The 15,431-nt window shown below is 37.1% G+C and overlaps 1 protein-coding gene across 14 annotated transcripts in view; it reads left to right on the forward strand.

Moving 5' to 3' along the window:
• Positions 1 to 530: 530 nt before the first annotated feature.
• Positions 531 to 15,431, forward strand: part of Vps13D (vacuolar protein sorting 13D) — a 250,150-nt gene continuing 235,249 nt past the window's right edge. For 12 of the 14 annotated variants that reach the window (XM_076208559.1, XM_076208564.1, XM_076208569.1 and 9 more), the window contains exons 1-3: positions 531 to 613; positions 11,368 to 11,489; positions 11,748 to 11,938. In XM_076208559.1, the coding sequence (XP_076064674.1) occupies positions 546 to 613; positions 11,368 to 11,489; positions 11,748 to 11,938 (381 nt within the window). In that variant the 5' untranslated portion in view covers positions 531 to 545. Of the gene's footprint in view, positions 614 to 899; positions 1,014 to 11,367; positions 11,490 to 11,747; positions 11,939 to 15,431 lie in introns of those variants that run through there. The other 2 variants (XM_076208567.1, XM_076208565.1) reach the window with 2 other exon arrangements.

A 15,431-nucleotide genomic window follows, 5' to 3' on the forward strand; every position in this document is an offset into this window, starting at 1 on the left:
TAAAATGAGATATGGAGACGGGACACCACGAGCGTAGCTCTCCTTCCCGTGAAATACAACTAGGTAAATACACACACACACACACACACTATACACGACTAGAAAGAACTGGATGCGGAAAGATACAACTGCGGGTTCCTACGAGCATAGCTCTTCTCCCGGAAAATACAACTAGATAAATACACATTCGTGAGTGTGTGTACATGTTATTTGCTACCTAGGAAGTGTCGAGAAACTTCAACAACTGTAACCCTTACGAAATATGAATGAATGTGCAGCGCATTAACAATTGCACATATGACCATTAAATACAGTACAAAGATATTCATACATCCTGTTGTTAAACTATTTTATTTAATGTTCACCTAACCCCAGACGTGTGATCATGTATGTCGTCATCCGATCGTTTTCACAGCCAATCTTAAAAATATATTTTCAGCATCATGTCCGCTGGGATACGCATTCGACATCTGGCGGTATCTGAAATTTCCTAAAAAGTTTACATTGCCACTATTTCGTCACATCTCACACTACCGACACGATCTATGAGCAAGTGCAGTATCTATTACACAGGTGAGACATCAAGGTTGGAACGTATTTCATGGCATACAAGGTAGGAACTCAACACACACAAAATATAATCAAAAACATATTTATTGTTATAAAAGAGTTTCTTTTGAAAACGATTTCCATTTGATTACTTCATTACCGTCATACGTCATGTACCCCTTACGACACGGCCTTAAAATATCATGTTACATATACTTTTAAATAAAAGTTAAAAACAATTGAAAATATTGTTAACCATGGTATATCATAAATCAATCATAGTATTAATATATACATTAAATGTTTATATTCGTAAAAATATAAATATTTATTTCTTAGTTTGTTTTTGTCAGTGAGTCACTGATGATGTTACGGTAATCTGACTGTGTATGGTGATGATTGGGATATTCAGTGCTTTACAATGTTTTATCATGTCAAACCTCAAACTGGATACTTTGAAAGAGGTGGGTAATTTTTGAGTGTTTTATTTCAATTCTAGGCCCTTTGAGTGTGAATGTATGACACTTTAAATGGATATACGAACGGTGGAAGGAATTGGGAAATATTAAAGATACTTGGTAGGACGGGAATGGTTAATGTTTGCCATAGGTTATGTATTCGGATATCATAAGGGATGCATGGGTCTTGATTTGCAGAATTATGACAGAATTTGTTTTGGTTAAACATCTGAAATGTGCTTTTGAATCAGTGGAGATGTTAATATATCTGAATTGCCTTGAAATTCTAACCTTGAAACTTTGTTTTCTAAACTAAGTCCAGATACTTTTGTGGTTTATGTGATGTAGAAAAAAGTAATTAAATTAATGTTGCTTATTAACATACATTGATATTATTGGCCATTTATAGTTTTAGGCATTGTTGACTGTTAACAATAAGGAAATATGTAATAGAATAAGAGAAGTGTGATAATAATTGTTGCCTCAAATTTCACTAACATGAAGTTTGCAGCCTTGCAGGAGCTGGCAGTGGTCTTCTGGCCCTCCCATTAATTGTTCTGTGAAGAGATGTTGGACTGCTGTCCTGTGTTGTATTAGTTTAGGACTTTCTAGGTCACTGGCTTATCATAGTGGATGCGAATTATCAGCACTCGTTAAGTGAAAAGGTGAAAGAAATACAGTCAAAGATGAAAGAGAAATCTGGTGAATTTCCAGAAACCTGTAGCAAGCTCCTGGAATGATACCAGAAATTGTAGGTTTAGTATAGAGACAGGGTATCAACCTCTTAGAGCTAGAACTTTGTGAAGTTTCATCTCATCCGCTATGTTTTCATGAAACATATATTTTTTGTATTTTTAATGTGATTCAAGCAACTAACCCGACCTGACCTACGTCTGTCTTAGCAAATTGCTGTGGAACCAGGTGAGACAAAAATTTACAAATCCAAGAGCTGCAACTAAGGATAGGTGTTGATGGCTTTTGGTGATAGGTAGCAGGGAGATGGTTCCTTTTGACATCAATCTTGCAGGCCACTCAAAGATACCCATCAGTGGTCCTATAGACATGTTATATCAGATTTAGATATATGCCTGTATAAGAAAGATGCGTCACATTTGAGCCACTTTTATGTCAAAATCTTTTAGAACTGTATAGTGTACTGTTCTTTACTCTTGAATTAATGATTTATAGGATGGGATGACTTATTGTAATATGTATATTGACTTGTATGCTGATATCAGTTACTCTGACCTGAAATGAAGGTCATTGACCCACAGGAAAGATTTCAAGGAACAGGTTATTTTCTTGAATATTTTAAACATTTTCAAAGTCACAATTTCATGAATTAAAAGGAGAACTTCTACTACATCAGTTACATGAAATCATAGGTATTTTATTACTTTGGGTTTGCCCATTGGCAAATGTATTATACCTGGGTACATATATGTAGGTTGTGTTGTAGAATTGAAGGGCCACTGTATAGCTTCCTTTCTGTGATAAACTATATACACACACACTGTATAGATGCATAAATATTTGGAATAGCTTAGAAGGTGATATAGCCCAAACTCAAAAAATACATGAATTCAAACCCAACAATGATAATTGGAAATTGAGGCTATAGATTAAGTTGGAAATGTACATGAATTTGAGGCTAAGTGTAATTGGACAGTAGGAGATTGGACCCAATGAGCTTTGCTCCTTTCTTGTGTACTACAATTATGCACATGCCATAAACAAGAAATGCAAATGATTAGGGAAATTGCCTTAGTAACTCTAGGGAAGGATTTGGGTGTAACAGACCAAATTGATAGCATGTATAGGTTAGGTCAGTATAAGAGAAATGGTGTGTCCAATGAAAATAAGGTTCAAGTTGCAAGCCATGGCAAACAGGGTATTCAACAAGTCTTGGAAGTAGCATGAGAAAATAATCTAAACAGTATTTGGATTAGGAAAGATGCTAATGAATAGGAATGAACAAAGACAAGAAAGCTCTTACAGGAAGCCAAGGACAGAAAAGAGGAAAATGACTTTTTGAGATGTCAATCAGAAGGTGAGGAAATGGTTTCTGAAAAAAAAAACCAGGAAGGCAGTACTGCAAAGGAAACACCACAAGGGAACTTAGAGTAATATATGCTAATGTTCATGATTTACTATCGCCTAGGTTGGAGATGAATGACTATTTAAGGGTAAATGGGCTTGATATTTTGTGTCAAGTAGAAACAAAACTCCCAAAAGAATTTTACCCACAGTTGGGGAACAGAGAAGATAAATTGGGTGGAGGGGTGATATTTATGATAAGAAATGACATAAAGAGTGGAGGAAGAGAATCAGAGTTAAGACAAGACTGAAGCAAATCACCTAAAATTTAGTACTAAATGGCAGAATATAAGAGACTTCATAATGGCATATGTACCCCCCCCCCCTTGACAAGAACTTTTAATGAAGTTGAATATCATGAAATGTTACTGGATACAGCTCTTTTCCTAAAGAAAAATATTGAACAAAGAAACAATATAGTCCTTGTTAGAGATTTTAACTACAGTGAGGTAAACCAGAAGGAATGGGAAGCAGACAGTCAAACATATTCCTGGGGAAATACCCTGTTAAGTATAGCAATGGTTATAGGAAGTGACCTAGGTAAGAGATGACATTCCCACAAGATTAGATCTGTTACTAATGAAAGAGTCAGACATCATCATCTCCTTGAACTACCTTTGCCCCATAGGAAAAAGTAACCATATAACAATTAAGTTTCAGCTGGAGGATGAGGAAGTAGAGCCAAGGAATAAATCACACAGGCAAGGGGAACTCAATTTTAGGAAAGCAGATTACTTATGGTTGAAAAAAATCTTTGAAGAAGGAAACTGGAAGGAATTCATGAATACCTTGGGAAAAGGAAGAAAGGGGAAATCTTGACATTAACAACCTAGGAGATGTCCCAATAGAATGGAAACTAGGTAACGTTACTCCCATATTCAAAAAAGGTGACAAAAAGAAACCAAATAACTACAGACCTATAAGCTTAAGTTCAGTTGTAGGAAAAAAGATGGAAACTATTATCAGAGATGCTATCAAACACCATTTAGAAAGTAACTGTTTGATAAATGATAGCCAGCATGGATTCAGATGAAAACATTCTTGTGTGACTAACTCATTCAAATTCTACAACACAATCATCTCAAATTATGACAAAAGGAACAATATAGATTGAATATATCTAGATTTTGCAAAAGCTTTTGATACTGTCTCCCACAAAAGACTACTTACTAAATTAGGTTCACACGGAATAAGTGGTAGCCTATTAAGTTGGATTAGTAATTGGTTGAACAATTGAATACAGAGTTGTTTTAAATGACAAAACTTCTAGATGGGAAAATATTATGAGTGGGGTTCCTCAGGGTTCCGTTCTTGGGCCACTTCTATTCATAGTATATATAAGTGGTATAGACCACAGACTGAAATCTATTGTCTCCAAATTTGCTGATGATACAAAACTGTGGCATGGCAAATGATCACTTAAACCAATTAGATATTCAAGAAGATTTAGATAAACTACAGCAATGGTAGGAAAAGTGGCTAATGAAATTTAACACAAATAAATGCAAAGTTATGCACATAGGTAATAATAACAGTACTATTACAAGTTATTTGGAAATTCGTTAACAAAAGTGGATAGTGAAAAGGATCTTTGTGTAATTATCAGTAACAATCTCAAATCATCTAAATGTATTTCAGCCTTTTGAGAAAGCAAATAAGATTCTAGGATTGATTGCACAATCTTTTGACTTTAAAATTCCACCTGTCATTAACAAGCTATATAAATCATTGAGTGGATGGGTGGTGATATAAACACAGGAAACCGTTTAGGGATTTATTCTGACATTTCGTCCTTACCAGGACTTCTTCAGAGTACTCTGAAGAAGTCCTGGTAAGGACAAAACGTCAGAATAAATCCCTAAACGGTTCCCTGTGTTTATCTCACCACCCATCCACTTATCTGTCTTACATATTTCAACATATAAATCATTAGTTTGTCCACATTTGGAATATGCTGTTTCCATATGGTCATTGAATCTCATTAAAGACATTGACAGATTGGAAAAAGTACAATGGCGTGCCATAAAACTGATTCCAAATATAAAAAATAAAACATGAATCTTCTCTAAAAAGTGTAGACTCAGAGGTGACTTGATACAGGTCTTTAAGATTCTAAAGGGAATTGACAACATCAAAAGTGACAAAAATTTCACACTGAATGAGAATCAGACAATAAATAATGCCTCAAACTATCAGGAAATAGATTTAATTTGGAGATGGTCAGAAACAACTTTGCCAATGGTATAGTAAATGAATGGAATAAACTTCCTGCAGAGGCAGTGCAATGTAGTTCAGTTCGAAGCTTTAAGATTCATTTAGATAAACACCTAAGGAAGATGCTGTAATGCCTGCCATTTATTTCTTATTTGTTTGTTATTGTCTGTTTATTATTTATTTGATTATTATTTATGTGTCCATTTATTATCATTTAATATTTACCTATTTGTTTATTATTTAACTTTACCAATTTTGTTATTATTTGTGTTATTATTTTTATTTATTTATTTATCATAATTTTTTTCCATCCAACCCAATTATGGACCAAAAGGTCTCCTGTCGGCATGCTCCTCCTTTGTAATACTTTGTAAGGATTGAACAAACATGTACCAAATACTAGGGGGTGGAAGAAGCAGAAACACTGGTTTAACAAAAAAATGTAAGATTGCAAAAAAAGCCAGGCACATGGGTTGGAGAAAATGGAAGAAGAGAAAAAGCAATAAAACAAAAGAAGCTTACAAGCAAGCTATGAATGTCTATACAGAATTCACAGGGAGGAAGAAAACAATCTTGAAAGTGTAGTAGATAAATGCAAAGATGAACAGAAACTGTTTTATAGGTTTATAACTCGCAAATTAAGACATAGGGAAGTAATCGCCTAGTTAATAGTGGGTGGTGAGATCCTTGAAGAAGCCTCAGTTCAGGCAGAAGTAATGAATGAAACTTTCCAATCAGTCTTCACAAAAGAGAGCACTTTTTGGGGAGAAGTTGAGGGGAGCAAAAAACCAAGTTTAGAAGATAGAAATGTGGAAGTGAGGGAGGTGGTCACTCTTTTGGAGTCACTGGATGTGACAAAAACTTCAGGATCTGACAAAGTCTCAAACTGGATACTTAAAGGATATAGGGAACAACTAGCAGACAAGATTCACAGTATTATTACATGTTCATTGAAAGAAGTCATTGTGTTGCCTGATTGGAAAAGGGCAAATGTGGTGCCAATTCACAAAGGTGGATATAAGGAGACACCACAAAATTATATGCCAGTATAACTAACCAGCACAATAGTGAAAATATGTGAAAGGTTGATGGACCAAATATCTTGAAAATATGAACATTCTGACAGTCAGTCATGTGTCAAACCTTTTAAGCTTTTACTTGAGAATGATTGATGCAGTGCAAGAGAGAGGGATGGGGTAACTACCTCATTGTAGAGAAAGCATTTGACATTGTACCTCCCAGTCAACTTGTGTGGAAATTGGATCATGTTGGAAGGCTGAGAGGCAAACTACTCCAGTAGATGAAAAAAAATTGAAGGAAAGATACATGAGGACAATAGTAAAGGATGGATAGAACATTAAGATGGAGAGCAGTAATGAGTGGAGTACCTCAAGGTTCAGTGCTTACACCAATAATGTTTCTTGTCTATTTCAATGACACAATAGAAGGAACAACAAGTTATGCCAACATGTTTGCAGATGATGCAAAAATCATGAGAAGAATGAAAAATGAAGAGGACAGTCAACTATCCCAAAAAGATTTAGACACTATTTTTACATGGGGCCAAGAATGGGAAATGAAGTTTAATACCAAAAATGCAAAGTACTGGAAATGGGCAGGAGTGACAAAGACCATCCTTAGAGAAATACTTGGGAATGTTGATAAAAGACCTGTCACCTGATAGACATATCAGCAAGATTATGATATAGACACATGGACTGCTGCAGAAGATCAAAGTGGTGTTTCACTATATGGATGAAGAGAAAAATCTTGAAACCCTGATCCATCCAAGACTGGAATATGCATCAGTAGTATGGGCCCACATAGAGTGAGGGATATAAACAAGATCAAGAGAATACAAAGGGCAGCAACCAAACTGGTACCCAGCCTGGCAGATAGACTATATGAGGTAAGACTGAACGTACTAGGTCTGACAATTTTTAAAGCAGGAAGAGAAAGATATAGTATGATTACAGTATTCAGGTCATTAAAGGGGATAGATTGTATTGACAGAAGAGATCCCTTGATTAAAGATGGGAGAGCTTTAAGAGGTCATGGGAGCAAATTAAGACCACATGACTAAAGGATGTCGAGAAATACACCTAGGTTTCTTAATCCAACACTCGCCAACTGCCACTTGTGCTGACATTTGGGCCCAGGACATAAACACACTTATGGGCCATTTCCTGAAGTGAGTTTTATGTCCTGGGCCCAAACATCCACACAAGTGGCAGTTGGCGAGTGTTGGATTAAGAGACCTTGGTGTACATTTTTCCATATAGATGCATAAATACTTGGAATAGCTTGGAAGGTGATATAGCCCAAGCTCGAACAATACATGAATTAAAATCTAGATACAATAATTGAACATCAAAGATATCGATTAAGTTGGAACTGTACATGAATTTGTAAATTGGGAAGTAGGATATGGGACCCAATGAATGTTACTCCTTTTCTGTATACTTCAGTTTGGTAAATACACACACACAGTCCAGAATTTGAGTGTCGGCCTCTATTGGCTGCACCTCCTGATGAAGTGAAGGGGATTGATAGGTTTAGAAATTGGGTGGTTCTGCTGTCCATTTTGCATGTCCATCGCATGCAGGTACAGTACCTATCATTGGTCCCTCTATGAGGATTATTCAGGGATAACCTGTCACTTGACAAACATACCAGTAAGATTATAACAGAAGAAGTACAGGTGGCTGAAGAATTTAAAGGTGACCTTTCACTACATGAATGAAGAGATGATGAAAAAATCAGAGAGATCCTAGTCTGTCCTAGATTTGAATATGCATCAATACTAAGGTCCTACACAAGGTTAAAGATATAAGTGAGATTGAAGTAATCCTAAGAACAGCAGTCTAAATGATTCCCAGCCTTGCAAGTAACTTGTACAAGGAGAAACTAACAGCACAAAACAATATCTCTTCCTTGAGTGGCATGTGAACCCATCCAATGGCTAATGTTGATTACCTGGGAACTGGGTAACCTGCAAGAGAGACTCACCCCAATCTTCTCCTTTCATTCCTCAACAGATATTCCCCTCATTCCCAGTGGCCCTTTTACCCCATTCATCTCATCCTTGGTCGCCTCCTCTTGTTCACTCCTTCCACCTCTGCCTTCCACACCTCTTTTACTAATCTTTCTTCATTCATTCTTTCCATGTGTCCAAACCACTCCAATACTCTTTCATCAACCCAACCCTATCTCCCAACTCCCTTTCCCCCCCCCCCCCCGACTCTCCTCTTCATCTCATTTCTCACTCTATCCAGCCTAGTAACCCCTACCATACTTCTCAGGCATTTCATCTCAAACACATTTAAACTCTTATTCTCTTATGTTCCATGTTTCTGCCTCATACAGTGCTGTCAGAACAATCACTCCTTCATCCAATCTCCTCTTAGCATCCATTCCCAAATGTCTATTTCTCATTAAAATGGGAAGTAGGGTTGAGGAGCACCTTTTGGAGTAGATTCTGCTCAATTCCAGAAGAAAATATTGGGTTTTAACCAACCTAAAAATACCCACACTAAAAAAAAAATCTGTCTAACTGAACCTACCCTCAAAAATAAATCAAGAGTAATGAACAAACTACTACTTAACAAATACAAGGCCCCTTAAAAAACATTACTAGCAGCTATAATTTCTCTAATATGGTTTAAGCTATGATTCTTCATTCACGTAGCCTATGCCTATGAAGGTGACAAATTTGACAAAAAAGATTGTCACCATTAGATCATTAGCTGCAAGATTTTTTTTATCTTGTATTCCTTTCTCTTTTCCACTTATTACCTACAACAGTATTTTCCAATATGTAATGCCTACAAGGTAGAACAGTATATAATCATTCTAAAATGCAAATTTGCACAAAGACTGATAAAAATTCTGCCTTCCCTTGTTCATCACTAGTGCTGCTCTCAAGGAAGTAGTAAGAGATCAAATATAAACTTGCTTTTACGAACTAGGTCATTAAAATTCTTATTTCTTAGTGATGTAAAACCATACAAGTTTTCCCTACAATAGCTATGATCTTGTTAAGTTGTCATATGTACAAATGAAGGGATATACATTTGTAAATGTGATAATATGGTGTCACAACTATTGAAGAAAAATATATATACAGTCCAGCACATATGAAAACCAGCAATGTGTATTTATATTATCTTCAGTGCCATTTCATTCTTATCTGGGTTATGAGTAACAAGAATTTTATACAGTGCTGGTAATACGATGGACAAGTATGAGGAAACCATACAAGGGGAGAGCTGCTGCCATGTGAGTCATGAGAGATAGAGAGGTTATAGAGTTGCATGAAAGGACAACAAATAAAGACAAACACACAGGAAGATAGTCTACTCATTAAGAAGAAGAAATTCAATTAATCTTTTAATCCAACATCTTTATTACTCCCTAATTTCTATTAGATCAGTCTTAAGTTCATTCTTAGCTTTAGAATCTTGGCTATAATCTTGGATCCACCATTTAAAGTTGAATTCATAGTCAACATCTTGGTTGATATCTGTTGAAAAGGAATAAATATTTTTGTGGATGAAGATATGATGGTCATCTTAGCTGTCAATTTGGAAAGTGAAAGTAAAAGCACATACATGTCCAATAAGTTTGTAGAAGTAGTAATTCACATACAGTATACTGCCATTGTATATATACATATACAGTACAGTATGTGCCAAAGGCCCTTTCCCCTTTATAACTAGGTAGCTAAATCAAAACACAGCTACAACAGAAACACTTGGAGCCCATTCAACCATCCCTTTCACCAGGTAACTTGGCAGTGATGGGTATCCCTGGCCCTAACCACACTCCTTGCTTTATAAGCAGAAGAGCAAGGCACAGCTCTTCCACCACAGTTCCCTCCTCTTAATCAGCATTAGTGATATCATAAGAAAAAATAAAAATAAAAGACTAATAGTTTGCAGTGTTTCAAATAGCCAGTCAGTAAGTTGAGCCTTGGTATTTGTTGGTAAAATTATATGACCCATTGAATTGGTTTTGGTGGTAACTGAGCTTTGTATACTACCCGGTACTATAAATTATGGTGTTGTTGTATAGACACGGTAAAGGAAACATGGACTGGAGGTGAAGCTTTATTCCTGACGTTTCGTCTAACGACTTTCTCAAAGGAATGAGCATACTAGAAACATACAGAGATTATAAACCCGCCTTATGGCTCAAGGGGGTGTACGAGCGTATAGCGCTGCGTCCTGATTGGCCCGCTGAGACAGCCAATCACGAAGCGCTATATTCGCTGAAGATTTGGCCCAGGTGAAGGTGACGAAACGTCAGGAATAAAGCTTCACCTCCAGTCCATGTTTCCTTTACCGTGTCTATACAACTTGTTCACATGGATTTTCATCTATGGTGTTGTCTTTATTGTATTGTGTACAACAGTAAATTAAATATAGTATTCACTTTGTACAAATTTGCTCCAAGCAAAATACATCTCTTGCATATGTAGAAGGACCACTGTATTTTTCATCAACATTTTATAGACTTTCCTTTTTCACAGGTGAAAAAATACATGTGGCATTTTATTTACTATTTTATTTTTTGTGTTTGATAGTGTCATGCTAGATATATGACTTACCACAATATTATGACAAACAACAATATACAGTCAGACCTTGCCAAACATGAGTGTTAGGTTCCTTAGCCTGTCATGTAAGCAAAATTCATGTTGGGCGAATAACAGGTCTTATGAGATAAAATAGGTTAGGTTCCCAGACCCTCTCCAGACACTGGTGCACAACATGACCCGGTAGGCTATTTAAATCATGCAATCATGGTTGTGTTCGGCAAATGCTGGGATATTTTACCTATTCATGTAAACATGAAATTTCGTGCATGGTGAAGTCATGTTGAGTGAGGTCCGATAGTACTGTATTGCAAATGCTCATTATAGTCTATGGCCGTTTCTATTATGGAAGATATTATCTCTGGTTGAAAGATGCATGCATGTGTACTGGTGAATTTAATGTATATATACTGGTAATTTCCAACTAATACAGAATAGAATATTTGTTTTCAGTTTGATAGTCAGATCTACATTGACCATGTTGGAAGGACTTGCAACTTGGGTGCTCAATAATTACTTAGGAAAGTACCTGGAAAACTTAAATACAGATCAACTATCTATTGGACTCTTAAAAGGTAAGACATGGTAAGAAGAGTGTCAGAAAATAAATGCAGTAAATGCTTGTGGGCATGAAATTTTGTCACAGCATTACCCATAGATCGGTCATACAAGCTCTGAGCTCTCTTCCGGGAGGGAAATAGCTGTCGATCACGAGTCCAAGACGTGATCCAAAGACCATGGTGGGCTAGTAAAATAGATATAGTGGAAAAAGTTTCTGTGTAGATGTTATTTTTCTTAATTTAATTTCTCTCTCCCCTATTTTTATTCTGTAGGTGAAGTTGAGCTTGAAAATGTACCGTTACGCAAAGATGCCTTACGATATCTGGAAATGCCCGTGGAGGTCAAGGCCGGGTTTGTGGGGAAAGTTCGCCTTCAGATTCCGGTCTCCAGGCTACGTTCTGAACCCTGGCTTATTACCTTTGAGCAGCTCTACATGGTGGCAGGACCTGTTGATTTAGAAGAGGTTAGATTTCTTATTTTATTTTATAAATAAATGGGTGGTGGATGGGAGTGAAATTGGTGAGAGTGGGTAACTATGGCTGGCTACCTCCTTTATAAGGGAGAGTAGATAGACTGGCTTATTGTATTTATTTTTCTATTAATTTATTTATTTTACTTATTTATTTATTGACTTTTTCTTAATTTCCCAGTTATGGATTTCTACTTCTTTCATATGGCAAACATTTTTTAGAATGCCTCTTTCTAGACCTCTGATGATGTGAAGAGTTTGTAAAAAATTTCTTTCAGAAGTATACATATCGTATTGAGATTTTGGTCATTTATTGTTTTGCAGTATATTGTATTTAATCTTCGTTTAATTTTCCTTCATTGGGTATCTTTAATTTCCTGCATTCCTGTCCATGTTGGCACCTTTGCCATATTTGATATATACTTATTAATTTCCTTTGTTGTACATTTTAAGAAATGCCTCATATATTAACATTCATGATCATCTTCTAAGTTGTTACAGCGTGTCATCTCTGCATTCCTACAGAGACCATGAATGTTTCTCCATTTATAGTATAACTATTCCTGTTTATGCTCATCCCTATCCTCAGTTTTTGTCAGAGTATATAATTATTTTTTTGTATGGGGAACCTAATTATCTGGTCTTGTACTTAGGAGCTCCAATATTGGCTTATACAGATGTTGGTGTAAAAGGTAGTTTGTGATGAATTCTATAATTGGGACCTGTATGAAATGGTTCCACAAGACAGACATCACTGAATATCATTTCCCTTCTTTCTCTTTATAAAGCTCATCAACATTTTCACTTCCGCTCAGAGCTGCAGCCCTGTGTGGTTGCTACTCAGTCTATAGACTAAACCCAAGGTTTATCATCCTCTTCCAACTTAAAGGGCAGTGTCACCTCTGTCTCTGTCACAAGTAGCTATGCTCTAACCCGCTCGACCAGTGAGCATCCATTTTTACTAGTTAGTAACATCAAAACAGTCACACATTTATACAACAGACAACTATCTAGCATTTCTTCCAAAAGAGATCTTCAGGAGGGAACTCAGGGCTGCTGTTGGATGTAGGATTCCAGTTAGTTAAACTCAAGGCAACACGCGATAGTGTGTAGTGAGGCAAAGAAATATGTTTTCCCAGCTCACTTGCTTCTCTGTGTTCTTAGAGTACTACATTTGTTGGCATTCCTTATTGAAAAGTTTATACATACAAATAACAAAGGCTTATTTCCCCCTGTACAAGGGAGGTACCCCCCCCCACAAAAAAAAAAAAAAAAAAAACACCCATTCCATCCCCACACACTCAACCTCATCCACCCCCTCCCTCCCTCTTTTCTTGGCTCCTCCTGGATGATGGGTCATCCCTGCATATCATCTACTACCCTGGGTCAGAAGTGTTTCAAGACACAGCACACCCACAGCAAGGCTGCTTCATTAAATTGGTGACATCCCGCCCTCTCTGTCCCCTCATGCAGAAATGGAGAAGACGGGGAGAAATCTGTTTTTTGCTGCATCAATTTATTTTCATACATACTCCCTCACCCCCTCATGCATCACAGCATCGTCCATACACAACTATTCTCCATTCACCCCTATCTTCTGTCCTCTCCTCTCCTTCCTCAACAGACATTCCCCTCTTTCCCAATGCCCCTTTTACTCCATACATCCATCTCATCCTTGGTTGCCCCCATCATGTTCACTCCTTCCACCTCTGCTTTCCACACCTCTTTTACTAATCTTTCTTCATTCTTTCCATGTGTCCAAAACATCTCAATACTCTTTCATCAACCCTATCTCCCAACTCCCTTTCCATCCCCATTCTCCTCCTCACTTCCTCGTTACGTACTCTATCCAGTCTAGTAACCCCAATCATACTTCTCAGGCACCTCATCTCAAACACACTCAAACTCCTCTCTTCCTCTGTTATGTTCCATGTTTCTTCCCCATACAATGCTCTCAGTACAATCACTCCTTCATACAATCTTCTCTTAGCATCCATTCCCAAATGTCTATTTCTCATTACACTTTTTAATCCTCCAAGGCATTTACTTGCCTCTCTCAATCTACATTCTACCTCCACTCTTCCTTTCTTGCCACATTTGCATCTAAGCATCAAAAACTATCTACTTCCTCCAGTCTGCTGCCACTCTTTCCACATGTACATACCATCACCTTACTTTTACCCACATTTATGTTCAACTTCCTTCTTTTGCACACCCTCCCAAACTCTGTCACTAGCTTCCTCAATCCCTCTGATCCTGCTACAAGCGCAGTGTTGTCAGCAAACAACAATTGGCTTATCTCCCACTAAAAAAATATATTTATCATAGAATATTACCATCAAATAACAATTAGTTATTTTTTCTATTCTATTATGTTTGCATTTTTATCTGGTGCAGAAATAAAACCCCCTTCTCCTTCCCATGCACTACTTTTTCCCGCCTTGTCACTAGGTCGGCGCGATGCCACTGTGATTTCATTTCTTGCAGAGGAAAGTCAGGCTATTGTATTTTTATACTTGATGGAAAGAGAGAGAGTAGTATGCGCAAACTCTTTTTATTATTTTTAACATATGGACTGTTGAGAGAGAGAGAGAGAGAAATAGAACACGCCAACTCTTGTTTTCCATTGTACTGTTGATCGTCCAATGTCGGCAAACAGGTGTGCATACATGTCCAATTGTGAGGTCGTCCCCCCACGTCCAAACATAGCCCCTGTGTTTACGACATATAAGATTATAACTCCATCAGAACGATGACGTCCTTTGAGGACTGTTCTGATCACTACCACATGGGAAGGAGTGAGCGGGGAGGGGGCCGCATCTCCGTTGTAAAAGATTCTAGAATTCAAAATGGCGACGAAATTTTAATTCGGTTAACTTCAGCGGGTGTATTCAACTTAAAGGGTTGTAACCTTGTTTGTGTGTGTGTAAACAGGAAATAAAAGATGAAATCAGCGACTTTTAATAATTGGCCATCTAACGATCTATAGTGCAATATTGACTCCTGTATCAGCTCGATCAGTATTATCCCTTTAATATCAATAATATTGTGCAATGTAAATTATGTAGGGGCTGCTTATCCAATAGCAAAGCACCACGATTATTCTTTATTTATTAGTACACTTGTGTGAAGACGTCAAGGCTTCCGTCAACCCGACTCCAGCAGTGACACGCACATGCGCGCGCGCACACTATTCTCTCTCTCTCTCTTTCATTGGTAGTGTCTACTAAGCCACACTTAGCTGTGGTGGTAGCCGTTTTTATTTATTTATTTATTATTATTTGCTTATCATTTTCGTTCATATTGATTTGATTATAATTTTCATTTACCGCATGTTTAAATACGACGAGTCATGAATCGAACGCGATATGACATAGTAAATGAAGCGACTACGTCGAAAACAACACAACGCCTTTTGTTCATATACCCTTACCCGTGTACTTTGCACGTTAACAGTCATGTAGCTTTTATAATTTTATGACACGAG

This window comes from Oratosquilla oratoria, chromosome 25 (assembly GCF_046742065.1).
Source record: "Oratosquilla oratoria isolate Oo_2021 chromosome 25, ASM4674206v1, whole genome shotgun sequence".
NCBI classification, from domain to species: Eukaryota; Metazoa; Arthropoda; class Malacostraca; order Stomatopoda; family Squillidae; genus Oratosquilla; species Oratosquilla oratoria.